Source organism: Ambystoma mexicanum, chromosome 8 (genome assembly GCF_040938575.1).
Source record: "Ambystoma mexicanum isolate Mex_15411 chromosome 8, UKY_AmexF1_1, whole genome shotgun sequence".
NCBI classification, from domain to species: domain Eukaryota; kingdom Metazoa; phylum Chordata; class Amphibia; order Caudata; family Ambystomatidae; genus Ambystoma; species Ambystoma mexicanum.
This window is the reverse complement of record NC_090929.1, coordinates 1,195,189,176-1,195,204,145: the sequence shown is the minus strand read 5'-3', so window position 1 is coordinate 1,195,204,145 and position 14,970 is coordinate 1,195,189,176. Positions and strand designations below refer to the sequence as shown.

General features: G+C 48.4%; 1 protein-coding gene across 1 annotated transcript in view; it reads left to right on the top strand.

Moving 5' to 3' along the window:
- The window catches only part of MINPP1 (multiple inositol-polyphosphate phosphatase 1), a 609,776-nt gene that overhangs the window by 124,435 nt on the left and 470,371 nt on the right, over positions 1–14,970 (top strand). The window contains exon 2 of the mRNA XM_069611293.1: positions 7,769–7,966. Within this exon, the coding sequence (XP_069467394.1) occupies positions 7,769–7,966 (198 nt within the window). The remainder of the gene's footprint in view (positions 1–7,768; positions 7,967–14,970) is intronic.

Below are 14,970 nucleotides of genomic sequence, written 5' to 3'. Positions count from 1 at the left end.
CGGCCTCAACGTTAACTTCCCCGCCGGACGGCGAAGGAAAGAAGCTGGATGCAATGGGATGACTAGTTATCTCGTCGGCGGCAACAACGATTAAGGCGGCCAATGCCCTCGCGATCGTGGCCCGCTACGACAGGGAGTTATGGTACAAGATCGCCCCCTTGTTGGACTTCCAACCGGATGACAAGAGGGCCGAGGCCCTAGAGATCTTGCAAGAAGGCGAAGTGCCGTTGGACCACGCCATTACGGTGGCAACGGACATTGCTGACACCGGTTTCCGCCAGCTAGGCAACAGCGTTTGCCTTAGACGACGAGGGTGGCTCAAGGCGACGGATTTCCTCCAGGACGTACAAGCCAAGGTTTTGGACATGCCGTTCGACGGGAACAATCGGTTTGGGAAAACAGTGGATGAGTCCATCCAAGCCATCAAGGCGGACACGGAGACATCTAAGGCCCTAGGCGTTCTCCGGCAACGAAGGCCGTCCTTTCGGAGCTCTGGAGGCAAGCAGGGTGCCTCCAAGGGATTCAGCGGTGGCTCCTCTATTTACCGTCAAGCGGCCCGCTCCTCGTCGCAGGAAGCCTATAGAGAATGAGGCAAGTCGGGTGGGCCCGCCGTCGTCGCCAGTGAGGCCAAGGCGGCAAGGCGTCCTCCAAGCAAGATTGAACCGACAGCGGTGTCGGGCCCCCACAGAAGCACCCCGGTGGGAGGCCGGCTGGCGAAGTTCGTCAGTGTGTGGGAGTCCATCTCCACCGACCGTTGGGTGCTGGACGCCCTGGCCCAGGGGCACGCCCTCGAATTTCTAAAAGTGTCCCCGCATTCCATCCGTGGCCAGGAAAGAAAATCACGTCCCTCAACTGCTATTGGAGGTAAGGGCAATGCTCAAAAAAGGTGCCATCGGGCTTGTCCTGAAGAGGCTCCGGGGCTCCGTACTATACTCAAGGTACTTCCTCGTGAAAAAGAAGACAGGAGGATGGCGCCCCATCCTGGACCTGCGACGACCGAACAAGTACATCAAGGCACAGAAGTTTCGGATGGTCACCCTCCAGCATGTGCTGGGACAGCTGGAGGAGGGCGATTTCCTGTCGTCGTTGGATTTGGAGGATACGTACTTCCACATCCCCATTCTGAAAGGACACCAGAAAATTCCTCAGGTTCGTGGTCCATGGACGGCACTACCAGTTCAAAGCCCTCCGGTTCGGATTGAAGTCGGCACCCAGGGTGTTCACCAAGTGCCTCGCACCGGTGGCGGCGCGGCTGCTCCTGCAGGGGATCCACGTCTACCCCTACCTGGACGACTGGCTCATCCGAGCAAGGACAAGGGAGCTCGCCGTAGATCACACAGCGAAGACCGTCCAGCTGCTCACGGACCTGGGATTCTCCACCTGGTCCCGTCGCAAGTCGCACTGTTTCTGGGAGCCAAGCTCGACACAGTGGCACGTCTGGCCTCGCTGTCGAAGGAAAGGACGAAGGCCATCCTGGGCAAGGTGCAGCGTCTGCTGGCCACGGACGTGGCCATGGTGAGGTCCATCAAGTCCCTCCTTGGGATGATGTCCTCCTGCATATATCTCGTGCGCCTGTGCAGGCTTTGGATGCGCCCTCTGCAAGAGTTCCTCGACGCCCGCTGGATCCAAGCGACTGGCAGCTTCGAGGACAGGATCCCGCTCAACGAGACCTTCCGACGAGCGATCCGGTGGTGGGGCACCCGCGCTCATCTGATGGCGGGCACAGACTTTCAGACCCCATCCCACCAGATGACAGTGACGACAGATGCCTCCCTGGAAGGGTGGGGAGTGCACACCGGAGAACTTCACGCGAGAGGCCTTTGGCTCCCGGAGGAAAAGACAATCCACATCAACATCCTGGAGCTCCGTGCAGTGTTCTGGGCCCTCAGGTCCTTTCTTCCGTCCCTCAAGGGCAAGGTGGTGAGAATCTTCACCGACAACACCACCACGATGTTCTACATCTGGAAGCAGGGAGGAACCAGATCCCCAGTCCTCTCCAAGGAAGCCCAGGATCTGTGGCATTGGGCCGTCGCCCAAGAGATGTTTCTGGTGCCCTTTCATCTTGCAGGGATAAAGAACACCATCGCCGACTCACTCAGCAGGGAGCTGCGCTCGTGCCACGAGTGGGAACTATGTCAGGATCAAGTGGATCGACTCTTCCGATGATGGGGGAAATCCGCAGATCGACCTGTTCGCGACGGCGACAAACTCCAAGTGCCAGAGGTTCGCGAGCAGGTTTCCCCAGCCGAGGAGCGTGGGCGATGCTTTCTCGTTCCCCTGGGACGGCCTGTTCCTATATGCGTTCCCTCCGTTGCCGTTGCTGCTCTGACTCGTCAACCAGCTCAAGAGGTCCCGGTGCAGGATGATCCTCGTCGCACCGGCGTGGCCGAGGCAGATCTGGTTCCCGGACCTTCTGGACTTGTCAGCGTCCCCACCAGTCAAGTTGCCGACGGATGCGGATCTTCTCTCCAGAGAAGGAGGTGCCATACTTCATCACGACCCGGAGTCGCTAAACTTGCAGGCCTGGCTCCTGCAGCACTAGAGTTTGGAGGGTATGATATCCCGGCTGACTGCAGGGAGGTCCTTGCAAAGGCCAGGGCATCCTCAACTCTCAAGTGCTACGGACATAAGTGGAAGAGGTTTTCTGTCTGGTGCCGTGCACAGAAGATTAACCCTCTACAGATTACGGCCCCTCAAGTGCTGCCGTACCTACTGTCGCTGGCCAAGGCTGGACTGGCTCACGCCTCCATCAAGATACATCTGGCTGCGATCTCCCAATACACCAGAACCACAGGACGGGCGTCCTTGTGGTCCCATCGCCTGGTGAAGGAATTTATGAAGGGACTGGTCCGATCATTCCCGTCGGTGAAGGCCCCTGCCCCGGCATGGGAACTCAACATGGTGCTGACCAGGCTCATGGGGGCGCCATTCGAGCCCCTGCATTCGGCACCGTTGAAGTTCCTGTCGTGGAAGACTGCGTTTCTTGTGGCCATCACCTCCGCACGGCGAGTGGGAGAGATCCAGGCCCTATCCTGCAAGCCTCCATACTTGACTTTTCACGACACGAGGGTGGTACTGAGGACGCACCCCTCTTTTATGCCCAAGGTGCCGTTGGACTTCCACCTCAACAAGCCCTTGGTGTTACCTGTTTTCTTCCCGTCGCCTTCGTCACCGGCCGAGAGGACTCTGCACTCGCTGGTTGTGGCTAGTGCGCTGAAGTTCTACGTGGACCGCACGAAGAGTTTTCGGAAGACATCACAGCTATTTGTGAACTTTGGACCTGTGAACCAAGGGAAGGCTCTCTCGAAGGCTTCCATTTCCAGATGGCTCTCCGACTGCATCACGCACTGTCATCGGTTGGCAAACCGACCGTTGCCTGGCTGTCCGAGAGCCCATTCGACCAGAGCTATCGCTGCTACCACGGCGTTCTTGTCTGGTGTGCCCCTGCTGGACATCTGCAGGGCTGCTACGTGGAAGTCGACACACACCTTCACGAGATTCCACTGCGTCGAGCGGGATTCCAGGGAGGAGTTCAGGGTCGGCCAAGCAGTGCTGCGCAACCTTTTCGCCTAAGGTGAGCCTGGTGAGGAGGTAAGAATTGATTGCTTAATGTTGAGTTTTTGATGTAATGCTTAATGTTGAGCCTTTTCCACCTCCTGCTAGTTGTGCATGTGTGTACTGCTATGTATTCTTATATTCATGAGCATGTGAATCCATGCCAGACCCCGTGCTGGAGAAGGAACAAGTTACTTACCTGTAGCTGTTGTTTTCCAGCATGGGTCTGGCATGGATTCATGGATTCACATGCGAACCCTCCCTCCTACCCCTCTGCGGCTCTTCACTTGGTCATACTGCCACTTTGCGTGCTACCAAATCTGAAGATGGCTGCCAGAGGCGGGGCTTAGGGAGAGGGCGGTCATTGGCTGGGGGCAGTATGACCAGGAGACCAGTGATTGGTTACTACTGAGAAAGACAGATCAGAAACGAAACTGATACTGATTTTTTCTTTACCGAGGATTCCCGGCCTGACGACAGGAATATTCATGAGCATGTGAATCCATGCCAGACCCATGCTGGAGAACAACAGCTACAGGTAAGCAACTTGTTCCTTCTCATCTTCTAAAACCACATGAACATGACAGAGCATTTCGGCACGTGTTCCGTTCCCACTGGGGGTTCATCATGCAAATGGTAAAAGAGAAATAATTAGCATCCTATTTAAAAAAAGTACAGAGGGAACCTCTAACACATCCCGTGAAAATAAAATAGAGAAAGGACTTGCATGCAAAGCTGGTTACCCATGTCCCACAGAGTGCCATCTTTGAACAACATTTTGTATGAACAGACCTAACTACCTACTAACACTATCTAGCTAAATATTACATAACCAAGTGAAAGTGCGTTCGTCGCCATTAAGTAATATCCATAAATCACGCTTCAAATTGCCTAATGCTGCAAAAGAGTTTTCTTCAATAGTCTTGTTTCGTATAAATGAGAAACTGACTAATACTATACTACTGAAAATGAAAGGTGAGCAAGCATTCCCGGGCAGCATGATCCTCATAATACAACAAAAAGTGCATAATACATATATTCTAAAACCCAATAAGAAAACGATTTCATTCTATTTGAACATATTTACTTCAGGTTATTCTAATAAAACAGGACATCTTTCATCATACTAGGAACAGTAAAGTGCACTGTGTATCAAATTCAGAGAAAAGTTTCAAACCACTCCAGAAAAAAATTCTCGGCCAGAAGATACATAATTTGAATTGCATAAACAGGTGTACAATACAATCGAAATATTCGAACAATATTAACATTTAACAAGAAATAATATTATATAGTGCAATTCATAGTAGTCATCAATTTCTAATGTAATACCAAATGGATCAGATCCAAGCAGATAGGTCGGTCAAAAGGATATATAGTGCATCAAATGATCACATCTATATTTTAACATTTGCTAAAAGGAATGCATTCTTCCAGAAAGGCGGAATTACCCAATTTGTTCGTTCACTTTTGTTAGTTAGATCATTTTGACCTAATTATAGGTGTACCTTTTAACCTTCTTCCCTTTTGACCTACTTACCTGAACATGAGGAGCGGGTTTGTTGGGGTGTCCCCCACTCCTCATGTTCAGGTAAGTAGGTCAATGGAGGGTTGCGGGGGAATCCCCCGCATTCTTAACATTGGTGGCGGGGATAAAAAATTGCTCGGGCCTTCCTCTCTCCCTCTCTTCCTCTATCCCTCTCTCCCCATCTCCCTCTCTCTCTCCATTTTGCTAATGAACTCGCCACAGGGTATGCTCTTGATCAGAGATGGCGGGTGGAAGCTTTTGGCGTGTGTTATGCTATAAACATTGGTAGGTTTCCGATATAGATAACTTATCAGTTTTCAATCCACTATTTCAAAGCATACATCGAGAAACTCCAAACAGTCAATTGTATATTTAAATCATTGTGATTCAATATGGGTACATATTCTAACAATTTGGCCGAAGTACATCCCAAATTAAGAACAAATCATCAATCTACTGTAGCCGCACCACAACATCCTCTAAGTATGCATCAGACTCAGAAGACCCAGTTACATACTCCTTCCACCAGCCCAGATGGAGATTGGCATAGTGGGGGCCACACAAGAACCTGTGGCGGTTCCTCTTTTTGTTTGTTGATCTAAGTCGCCTTCAAAAGGAAATTATTGTCTAAGCAAAAGGTCAATCAGTAATTCATTTTGTTGCCTAAAACTGAGGTACCTATGCTGTAAAAGAACTTGCATGCATGAAAGCCAGCCTGATGGTTAATGCTGCTATATAGGGAAACCGTGTCAAGAGAAACCAGACAAAACAAAGGCTGTAACAACTTATCAGGGTACTTGGAGGCCACCTCCAAAAGTGAACCCATTGAGGAAACAATGGGGCGGCTGTGGAGATCTATTAGACTCGTATACACCTACGGAAGCAAATACAAGATAGAAGTAATTGGATGTTCACAGCCTAAAAATTAAATCTCATCATCTAATAGACCTTGACTCAACCAAAGATCGAACTTTTGATTATATATATTGTGAGCCTGCTGTAACATGTCTAGCTTATGAAAACGTATAGTAAGCATTGTCTGCTAGTGGTCTGAAGGCCTCTTTTAGAGACAGAGATCTTTGCCAAACCCCTTTTTATCCACGGCCCTGATCACAATACCTGTATCCTCCTGGAGGCTTTTAAGAGCTCGGGATTGTGAATGGCTCAGATATTTGATTATGGAATTGAATGCTTGTGTGAATTGATATTTTTCATACAGGCTGGTAAAATGTCGTGTTACTGATCAATGTTTTTTGTATCTTTAGCATTATGATGATTTCTCTGTCATAAAGCTGGAGACCACCTTTGTTCAGATTGACTTCATTCTTTAAATGAATTTCGAGTTTGCAGAAATTACTGCTTTTCTTACCCAGAATTGTAGGTTGGGACTCTCTATTGGGGACATGGACGTTTTCATGCTACCCTAATTTGAACCAATAATTTAAATGTAAAATACACATCGATCTACAGGTTCAAAGGCTATCTCATCCAATTTCAGTGCCCTACATTGCTGTGAGCACGGATTTCCACTGCTGTCAGTCTAAAGGCTGAACAGGATAATCCCTTCCAAATATCTTCTGCAATCTTAAACCCCACCACCTGATAGACTTATCTTGTCATGCTTTTCTCTACCTGGAAGCCCCATCTCAAATGTTGCTCGAAGCAGAATCGCGGGTAATGGAAGTGAGGAATTACTTCCACAAACTTGCAATTTACAACGCATCTTACATGCCTGACTCTTTTGCCACCATAACCTTTACTTTTCATTTACACGATTGTTCTGTTTGCAGTACTTGCAAAAGGATTAGTAACCTGTGCATATGATAAGATTGGTTATTTAAAACGTGCTTAATACCCAGAGATTTCTAAGCGTGGACCCAGGGATCAAACCTGTTGTGCTCCGTGTCGTTTTGCTTCCAAAGCGAGCAGGTTGTCCCTGAGCTAGCCTGCCGAGATCGTAGTCCGCTCAGTGCAAGTAACTACAAATGCATCATCTTTAACGTCCTGCTCACCCACCCCAGGTACATCCAGTTTCTGATTAGTAAGGAAATCCAAGTAATCTAAAAACCATCTAGATTTGGATCAAGGACATACCAATGCCTAGCTCCCACCTCAACATCAAACTGCTCAGTAATCTCATCATTCTGTCCATCGTGCAGTGCACTGCACCAGATTTCCTTTCACGGACTACCTCCATTATAGAAACGCAACATTCCTCTATACCTTCTTTCCTGAGCGAATCCCATAGCAGTTTTCTATTTACTGATTCAAAGGCTGCTTTTCTCTTCAGAACGTAAGAAAAAGTTGTTTTCTTCATTGTGACATGGTGACCTAATTAGCCAATATGAAACAAAGGATGAAACCTTGGTCTGTTGTATTCAGTCTTACCCTAAAGCATTATTTGGGTCCTTCAGAAGAATGTTTTTACCTAGCCAGCCTTATATCCTTCCCGAAAGAAATTAGCTGAATATTTTGCCTGAGCAATCAAGGAGTGATGGGGTGCGATAATGTGCATGTCTAACTTTCTCCTCTTCCTTAAAGATGGGACTAATTTCAGAGTGTGTTTATAGTTTTTTATGTACTGCCTCTATATAAGTATCATGATGAAATTAAATATGTGCATATTTTTTAAATTTTTTACTTTGAGTTAAAATAACTAACATAGCAATTGCTTTACTTTTACAGATATGCCATGTTCTGTACCTGTGATCAACGATAACTTGATGCGATTCTTTGATCACTGTGAAAGGTTTGTAACCTACATAGAAAACAATGACACTGCAATGCATCAGGTAGATGCCTTTAAGGAGGGTCCGGAGATTAAGCGAGTTTTGGAAAAAATGGGAGCTCTCTTAAATGTGCCTGTGAAGGATCTTAATGCAGGTACGTTTTTATTTCTCTTGTTGTGTTGGATCTGCCAATATGATTGTACTCAAAATGCAATTGAATACAATATTCTTGTGCTTTCAGCACTTCATGCCAGATTCCTTTTGCTGCGAAAGTGCTGTCATAAAACAGGTTCTTAACTAATTTAATGGTGCTCCGTTTATAGACCATAAAAATTACAGAAATTTGCTCTGTGGGCAAAATGGTTTGTTTTGAGCAAAATCATCCCATTTTGCCAGTTCACCCGTGCAGCAAACCCAGAAACATCCACTGTATTTGGCCATGCAAAATGCCACATTTACCCCATTCGTTAAGGGGTATGACCATTTCACCCAACTATAAATCTCTGAAAAAATTCAGCCGTCTTTAGTAGGTGAAGTTTTTTTTGCGCACAGGGCAAAAGTAGGCACCAAAAATGTTTTCCCAAAAAATGAAATCTACTGAATCTGCCCCACTCGTTAAACAAATATTTGAGGTGTATTTTGTCCATTTTGGTTCATGGCAGCAATGTCGCCCACCCCTGCTCAGAAGGATGAAGTGCTGAGGCATCCTTCCTGGGATTCATGCCTCCAGGCTGAAAAACTGCCAGAGGAGAGTGCTTAACTGGTATCTTACCAACCATGCCTTTTTTTCATTCTCTTGTCTATACCCTCTAAAAGACATGGAACACTGTGCATGGCTAGCAACAGGAATTCAATTAAAGCTTTATGAAGGAAAGTTATGAAATATGTTATCTTCAACCTGGGGACAGAGCAATTGCAGTAAAATATGAATGTCATGCATTTCAGGTGTATTGAGGCAGTGCTGCTCTCAAGTCATGTCGTATAAAGCTGGGTTTGATGCTTCTGGGAAGCCTCATTGACTAGGCTGACCGTACCAGATGAGTAGAGGCGAGTAAAATGGCATGAGATCTCAAATCATGTCTTTTGATTTGCATACAGTTTATGCAGCATGCTAAATGAGTACTGCAGATAATGCATTCTAATGAGAGCCCTCAGCCAGAAATCTAATGAAAGTGGTAGGGGTGCAGAGGGTGTCCAGAATTCATCCCATTTATTATATTCCTTTAGTTCGTAACCAAAGCTATTTGATATTCTTTGGCTGCTGGAGTTTAAACAGACTTATTAAGCACTGCATCTATTGTCATCCACGCCCCCCTAAAATCAGAAACCTGTTAGCAATTCCAAGGCAAATGGGTGCAATCGGCAACAGGGGCAGGGAACAACTGAAAAACCTCCAGTGTTTTTGGCGATATGTATCATTGGTTTCAAGCATACATTCAAAATCATCCAAGAATGTATGGTACAGTGCACAAAGTGTACATGAAGCCTGAAATTGAATATTATTATTGAGCGTGGACCTAGCTTCAAGAAGCAACAGCGCACTTTACCGAGGTATACAGCCATACAGAGAGCTTTACAACAGTACTTACGCATAATGGAGCGCTTTTCAGAGGTAACAAAGGAACAGATCTACTGCAGGGCTAGGGTACAGAGGAGGGGTACAGCTGTACAGGGTGTCGCGCGGAGGAGAGGGACGGACAGCGTCTAGCGAGTTAGGAGGCGCGGGGGCGGCATGATGAGTTATTTTCTGAATTGTAGGAGCAAGGGGGAGAGTCTGATGCTGAGGGGGAGGAGGTTCCATAGTCTTGGGGTGTAGGCAGGGAAGCTTTGTTTTCTGGTCCTTTAGTTTTTGCAGCAGTGAATTTCAACTCTGCCTGTGTTTTGGCTTCTGATGGTGCGCTGTCTGACAGAGATGCAAAGTTTTTCTGCGTGGTAGGTTGGTGATTTGAGGGAGACTTCCTTTATAGATGATGCAGCAAGATTTGGTGAATCATGCCTGCAGTGGGAGCCGGTGAAGGTCATTGAGGGCTGAGGTGATGTGGCTGTATCTGCGTGCAGCTGCGTGTAGGACACTTCTCCTGGGCACAAGGGAGAACGACAGAAGGCCTTCGAGGAGGGCATTGCCCCCATCCAGGTGGGATAGGACCAGTGCTTGAATGGTGGATCTAAAGCTGTCCGGAGGGAGGAAGGGCTTGAATTTCCGCAGGAGAGGGAGCTATTACCAAGCTGTCTTGTGTTTTCTTAGCTGTGTGTGTGTCTTGAAAGGGAGGTGTTTTGTCGATGTGGAACCCAAGGGACTTGATGCAGGAGGTTTGTTCTGGTGTGAATTCCTCAGGGTTCATGGTTGGGTGTGCATGTCTGGATGTTCAGTGTTTGTGAGGAGTAGGAATTCGTTCTTGGAGGGGTTGAGTTTCAAGTATGCACTGGATATCCAAAACTGGATCAGCAAGAGGCAGGTTTTGATGTAGTTGATCTTGAGGTATAGCTGTGTGTCATCAGTGCATTGGTGGATGTTGTGTGTTACTAGGAGGGTCCCCAGCGGCTCCAAGTATAGATTGAAAATCAATGGGGAAATGATGGAACCCTATGGGACTACACAGGTGACGGGTACCATTGGCGATCTGAACAAACTGCTGGCGGTTGGCGAGGTAGGAAAAGGTTGCTGATCCCCATGGGCAGATGTAGGATGTCTGTGAGCGCATGGTGGTCTACGTTGTTGAAAGCGGCTGAGAGGTCCAGTAGAATAAGGAGACAGCGGTGGCTGTCAAGGATGTTAAGGGCATCGTCCACTGCCTGTGTGGTGGTCGTCTCCATGCTGCATCTGGGTATGAACCCGGATTGGTTGGAGGAGATTGTTGGAGTCTATTTACTGATGCAGTCGGGCGGGTACCGCTTTCTCTATCTTACCTAGGAAGGGAAGATGGGTGATGAGGGTGATGGTTACCTCGGTTGTCAGGATCCAGAATGGGTTTCTTTAGTAGAGGGAGCATTTGTCCTGTCTTAGGGTTGATAGGAAGGTGCCTTGAGTTAGGGAGCTGTTGATTATCTCCAAGTAGGGAAGGAGAGCTTCTGCGGGCAGGGTCTTGAGTATGGATGCTGGGAAGATGTCTGTAAACGATGTGACTTTGAGGGTGGTCTGGGTTTCTACCAGGTCCTCCTGTAGAGTGTGTCTTGAATGTTGTCCAGGGTGTGGAGATTTCATGAGGAGGGACGTGAGGTGGATCCGTGGATGCAGAGCTGGTATCTGTGCTGGCGAATCTTGCTGATTTTGTCAATGAAGACGGTGTTGATGACGGTGGATTTTTCGATGCAGTGTAGTATGGCAGGGTTGGGTAGCGGGTTAGCACACTGCTTGACTGCTTTGAAGATGGCTCTACTTTTGTTGTCTGCTTCTGTTATGGTGTACTGATAGCAGGAGGCCTAGATTGTGTTGAGCAGTTGCCGGCCGGTCGCTCCGAGTTCCTGGCGTAGCGCAAGGTCGGATGCAGTCCTGGAACTGCGCAAGGTTTTCTCTCGTCTCCTGATTACTTTTTTTGGCTGAGATTGAGTTCTTGCGTGTACACGAGTGCTGACTGTTACGGTTTGCAGGTACATTGTTTCAGAGGCACATGTCGGTCGATGGAGGCTGGGAGGGTGCCGTTGTGTGCTTCCAGTAGAGAGTCGCCGTTCGGTTGGGGATGTTGGGTCCATGTGAGGTGGAGGTTGGCAAAGTCTTCCATGAGGGCTTCCACTGGGAAGTTCTTGAAGGGCCTGAAGGTTTGCCTGATGGATATCTGCTGCGAGCGCTTGACTGGCGTGGTGTGCAGGATGTTTGAAAGGCATGTGCAGGTGGCCAGACCAGTCAAACGGGAGAGGAGCGCTTTAATGGAGGTAAAGCAGTGCAGTGATAAGATCAAGGATGTTACCTTTCTCGTGTTCTGTGTAAGGCAGAGGGTGTCGAAGGCAGAGGAGAGCTGCCTTCATCGATTTGGTATACTTGTTGCCTCGGAGGTTGAAGTCACCTATGAAGATGATGTTGGCATGCATGAGGGACATGGTGGCGACCAGGTTCGTGAAGTCTCTAATGAAGGCAGTGTTGGGTTTGGGCGATCTGTAGAAGAGATGGAAAGTGACTGTGTCCGTCTGTTACGCTCACCTGCTATCAGGGACGCCACCCAGCCGGGTTACTCGCTAGTATGCTTCTCAGCTTTGCCCTGATGTGGTCTGCGGGGAAGGTTCTGCCTGAAAATACAGGAGGACTGTGTTCAAGACTGACCGACTGGGGTAAGTATCCTCCCTCCACCCCTGTATGATTTCAGTCCCCCTGGCGCCTTCTCCTCACCTTGTGGTAGAATTAGGCGTGCTCTTCGTCCTGCCTTCTTTGCAGGAGCGCGTTGTCTTTCATGGGCGAGTGCGGTCCAGTTACTTCACTGACTCCGGCCCATTTGATATTGTTCAGGTAGGTCTTATTGCTGTTCTTTAGTTTTGTTGCTATCCTGCATGCCTTTCTTTGTTTAAAATGTCTCTTTTTTCTCCCTTAGGTATGTGGAGCTTCAGTGCGGCGAACTGGCTTGGTTGAGCCCCGCTGGTAAATGATGGCGCATTAAAAGCGCTATGATGCGGTAAGTAAGCGCTATACGCAGCGCTGCGAAGTCTTGCCTTTGCTAACCTGTGTTTTCCTCCCTTGTAGGTCGCGGTGTTCTTCAGCGTGATTGGAATGTCCAGAGTGGTGCCAGCCGAGAGGCGACCAGCCAGGTAAGCCTTTTGAGCAGTTCGTAATTTTGTAAATGTCTCTACTGCTTTCTTTAATGTTGCCTTTATCTTCCTCTTTCAGGTCGTTCTGTCTGGGAGGCGTGCAGATTTGAGGAAGCTGTTCTAAGTAGCTGCGAGTGTTTAAAGATGAAGACTGCAGGTAAGCTGCTTCTCCGAGGTTCGAGGGAATAGCTGGACACAGTGAGCGTCACGTTGCAAGCTGCAAAGTAACGCAAAGCATGTTGTCTTGCTCAGGTGTGGTTTAAATAGTCCCAACAAAATAGTCCAGGTAAAGTAGTCCCTAGGCTGCCACACCCAAAACACTAGACCGCATAGCTTGATTCTAAGGAACCAAGCTATGTGGATGCCTCCATGTTGGCTGACAATACAATAAAGTAGTTCCCAAGCACATTGTTTTTCATGGTGTATGAGCCTGGCGCCATAGGCGCCAGGACTGGCCCCATGAGGGCTTTTGAAGAGGATGCCAGGCTCTAGAGGCCAGAGTCCTGACTCCACCTGGCCAATGGGTTTGCCAGAGGGGGTTTTGGGTGAGGGTCGTGACACCGTCGGGGAGGGCGAGAAGTGGCAGGAGAGGACTTTGAAGAAGCCAATGTTGCTGACGTCTGGCGCAGGGCCACGAGGTCTTGTGGATGACTACGAGGTCTCGGCCTGTCTCTTGTTTGGGCCGGTCTGTGTTGGATGCTGTAAGCGTCTGGGACAAGGACGTCTAGGATGTGGGTGTCAGTCAGGTCTCGGTAATGAAGATGACATCCATGTTGTGTGTAGTGATGAGGTCAGTTATGTCTGCTGCATGGGTGATAGCTGAGTGGACGTTGGCGAGCATCAACTTCATGTGGTGAACGGCGAAGGGGTGCTCATGGGCTTGAGGCTGATGTGGGTGAGGTTCTGCATGCCTTAGAGGAGGGATGATGATGTTGCTGTTGGTGTTGCCTGGTGAAGGCCTGTGTGGACTGAGGGAAAATATAATTTTCAACACGTGCTTACCTGTTTTCTGAGCAGGGGTTTGGGCCTTAGGTACTCCTGGTCTGAGCAGGTCCAAACATGAATTGTCCTTTCTTAGTCCGCCCTGCACTTTAGACACCCGTGCAAGAGACACCCTTGATCTAAGAATTAAGAGCAGAAAGGTAGAGGCAGGGTTAAGAAGTTGGGCGGGGGGGCTTAAGCCACGGTAACTAGATCCACTTGACCTGCTCACCAACTGCCTCTTACTGATCTCTGGCAGAGCAAACCAGCCCTTTGTTCCCAGGTGGACTAGTGCATACTGTTGTGCCCTTTGTTTTGCTTGCATATGGTCCTGTGAGTGTGACTAGTGACGTCTCGAACTTCTTTGTCAAGCAGACAAGGCGGGGAATGTCCAGAGACTTTAAGTGACAAAATACCAACAGGTTTCTCGATTCTCCTTTCCCCACATGTTTCTCCTTGTGACCCATCCTGAAACATTTCATAAAAGAAACATCCTCAGTTACCTCACCATCACTGTTCAGGACAGTAGCCATGGGCCTCCTGACAGCCATGACTATTAGTGACTCGGGCTCATGACTGAAGCCCACCTTCCTTTGCAGTTTTTGCTGTACCAGTACAGTTTTACTTTCACCTACAGGCACCCAATGCTCTTCAGCTCTTCTCTTGCGATTTGTCCAGTCCTTGACCGCAAGCTGTGAAGAGCGAGTTCCGAACTGATCTCAGACTCTTGGATCAATGGGAATGTGTTTAGTCACCTCATGAGGAGTGCTTTGGTTTCTTTGCACTTGTGAACACACCTGCAGTCTTCTCGAGGCCCCCACCCGATTTCTTCTCGGTAGTAAGCCTTGATCTGTGACAGCCCATTTAGTTTGTGCCCCTGCTAATCCTGGCAGTTTTCCCAAATCCTTCCTGTCCCACTCCCAGTCCTCAAAATGTTCCTCAGCCAGGCACCTCTTCGTGTCATTGGGCTGAATGGGTGCTTGTATGATGGGATCAGCATTACATTCTTCCACAAATGACCCGTTAGTAAGTTTTACTGTATTCAATGTTCCTCGACAGTTCATTCCACTCAGATTGTGAGTCCCTCTTGAGGAGCTGCTTGATCGGACCGACTATCCTTGTATTTGTGGTGTGCTTTCCTTGAACCATCTAATCTTGATATGACTTTGGGTTTGGGTTATCATCTTGTTCTGACCTCTCACATTCATCTCCTTTACTTTTTAAATCAAGTCATGGCTGAATTTGTGGCAACCTTGCATAGCTATTATGACCAGACTGTATGTTGCCACTCTCCCAGTATGACTTCACCCTGGGAAATCTCAGTATTTTGCATCTTTTACCCAACCCTAATCGAGACTTGGGTCGGTACGCAGGCAATAATGGGGTCCTTCCTCTGCACACCATCCGGAAGTGATTCCCTTGACCACATCGAAAACACAATCG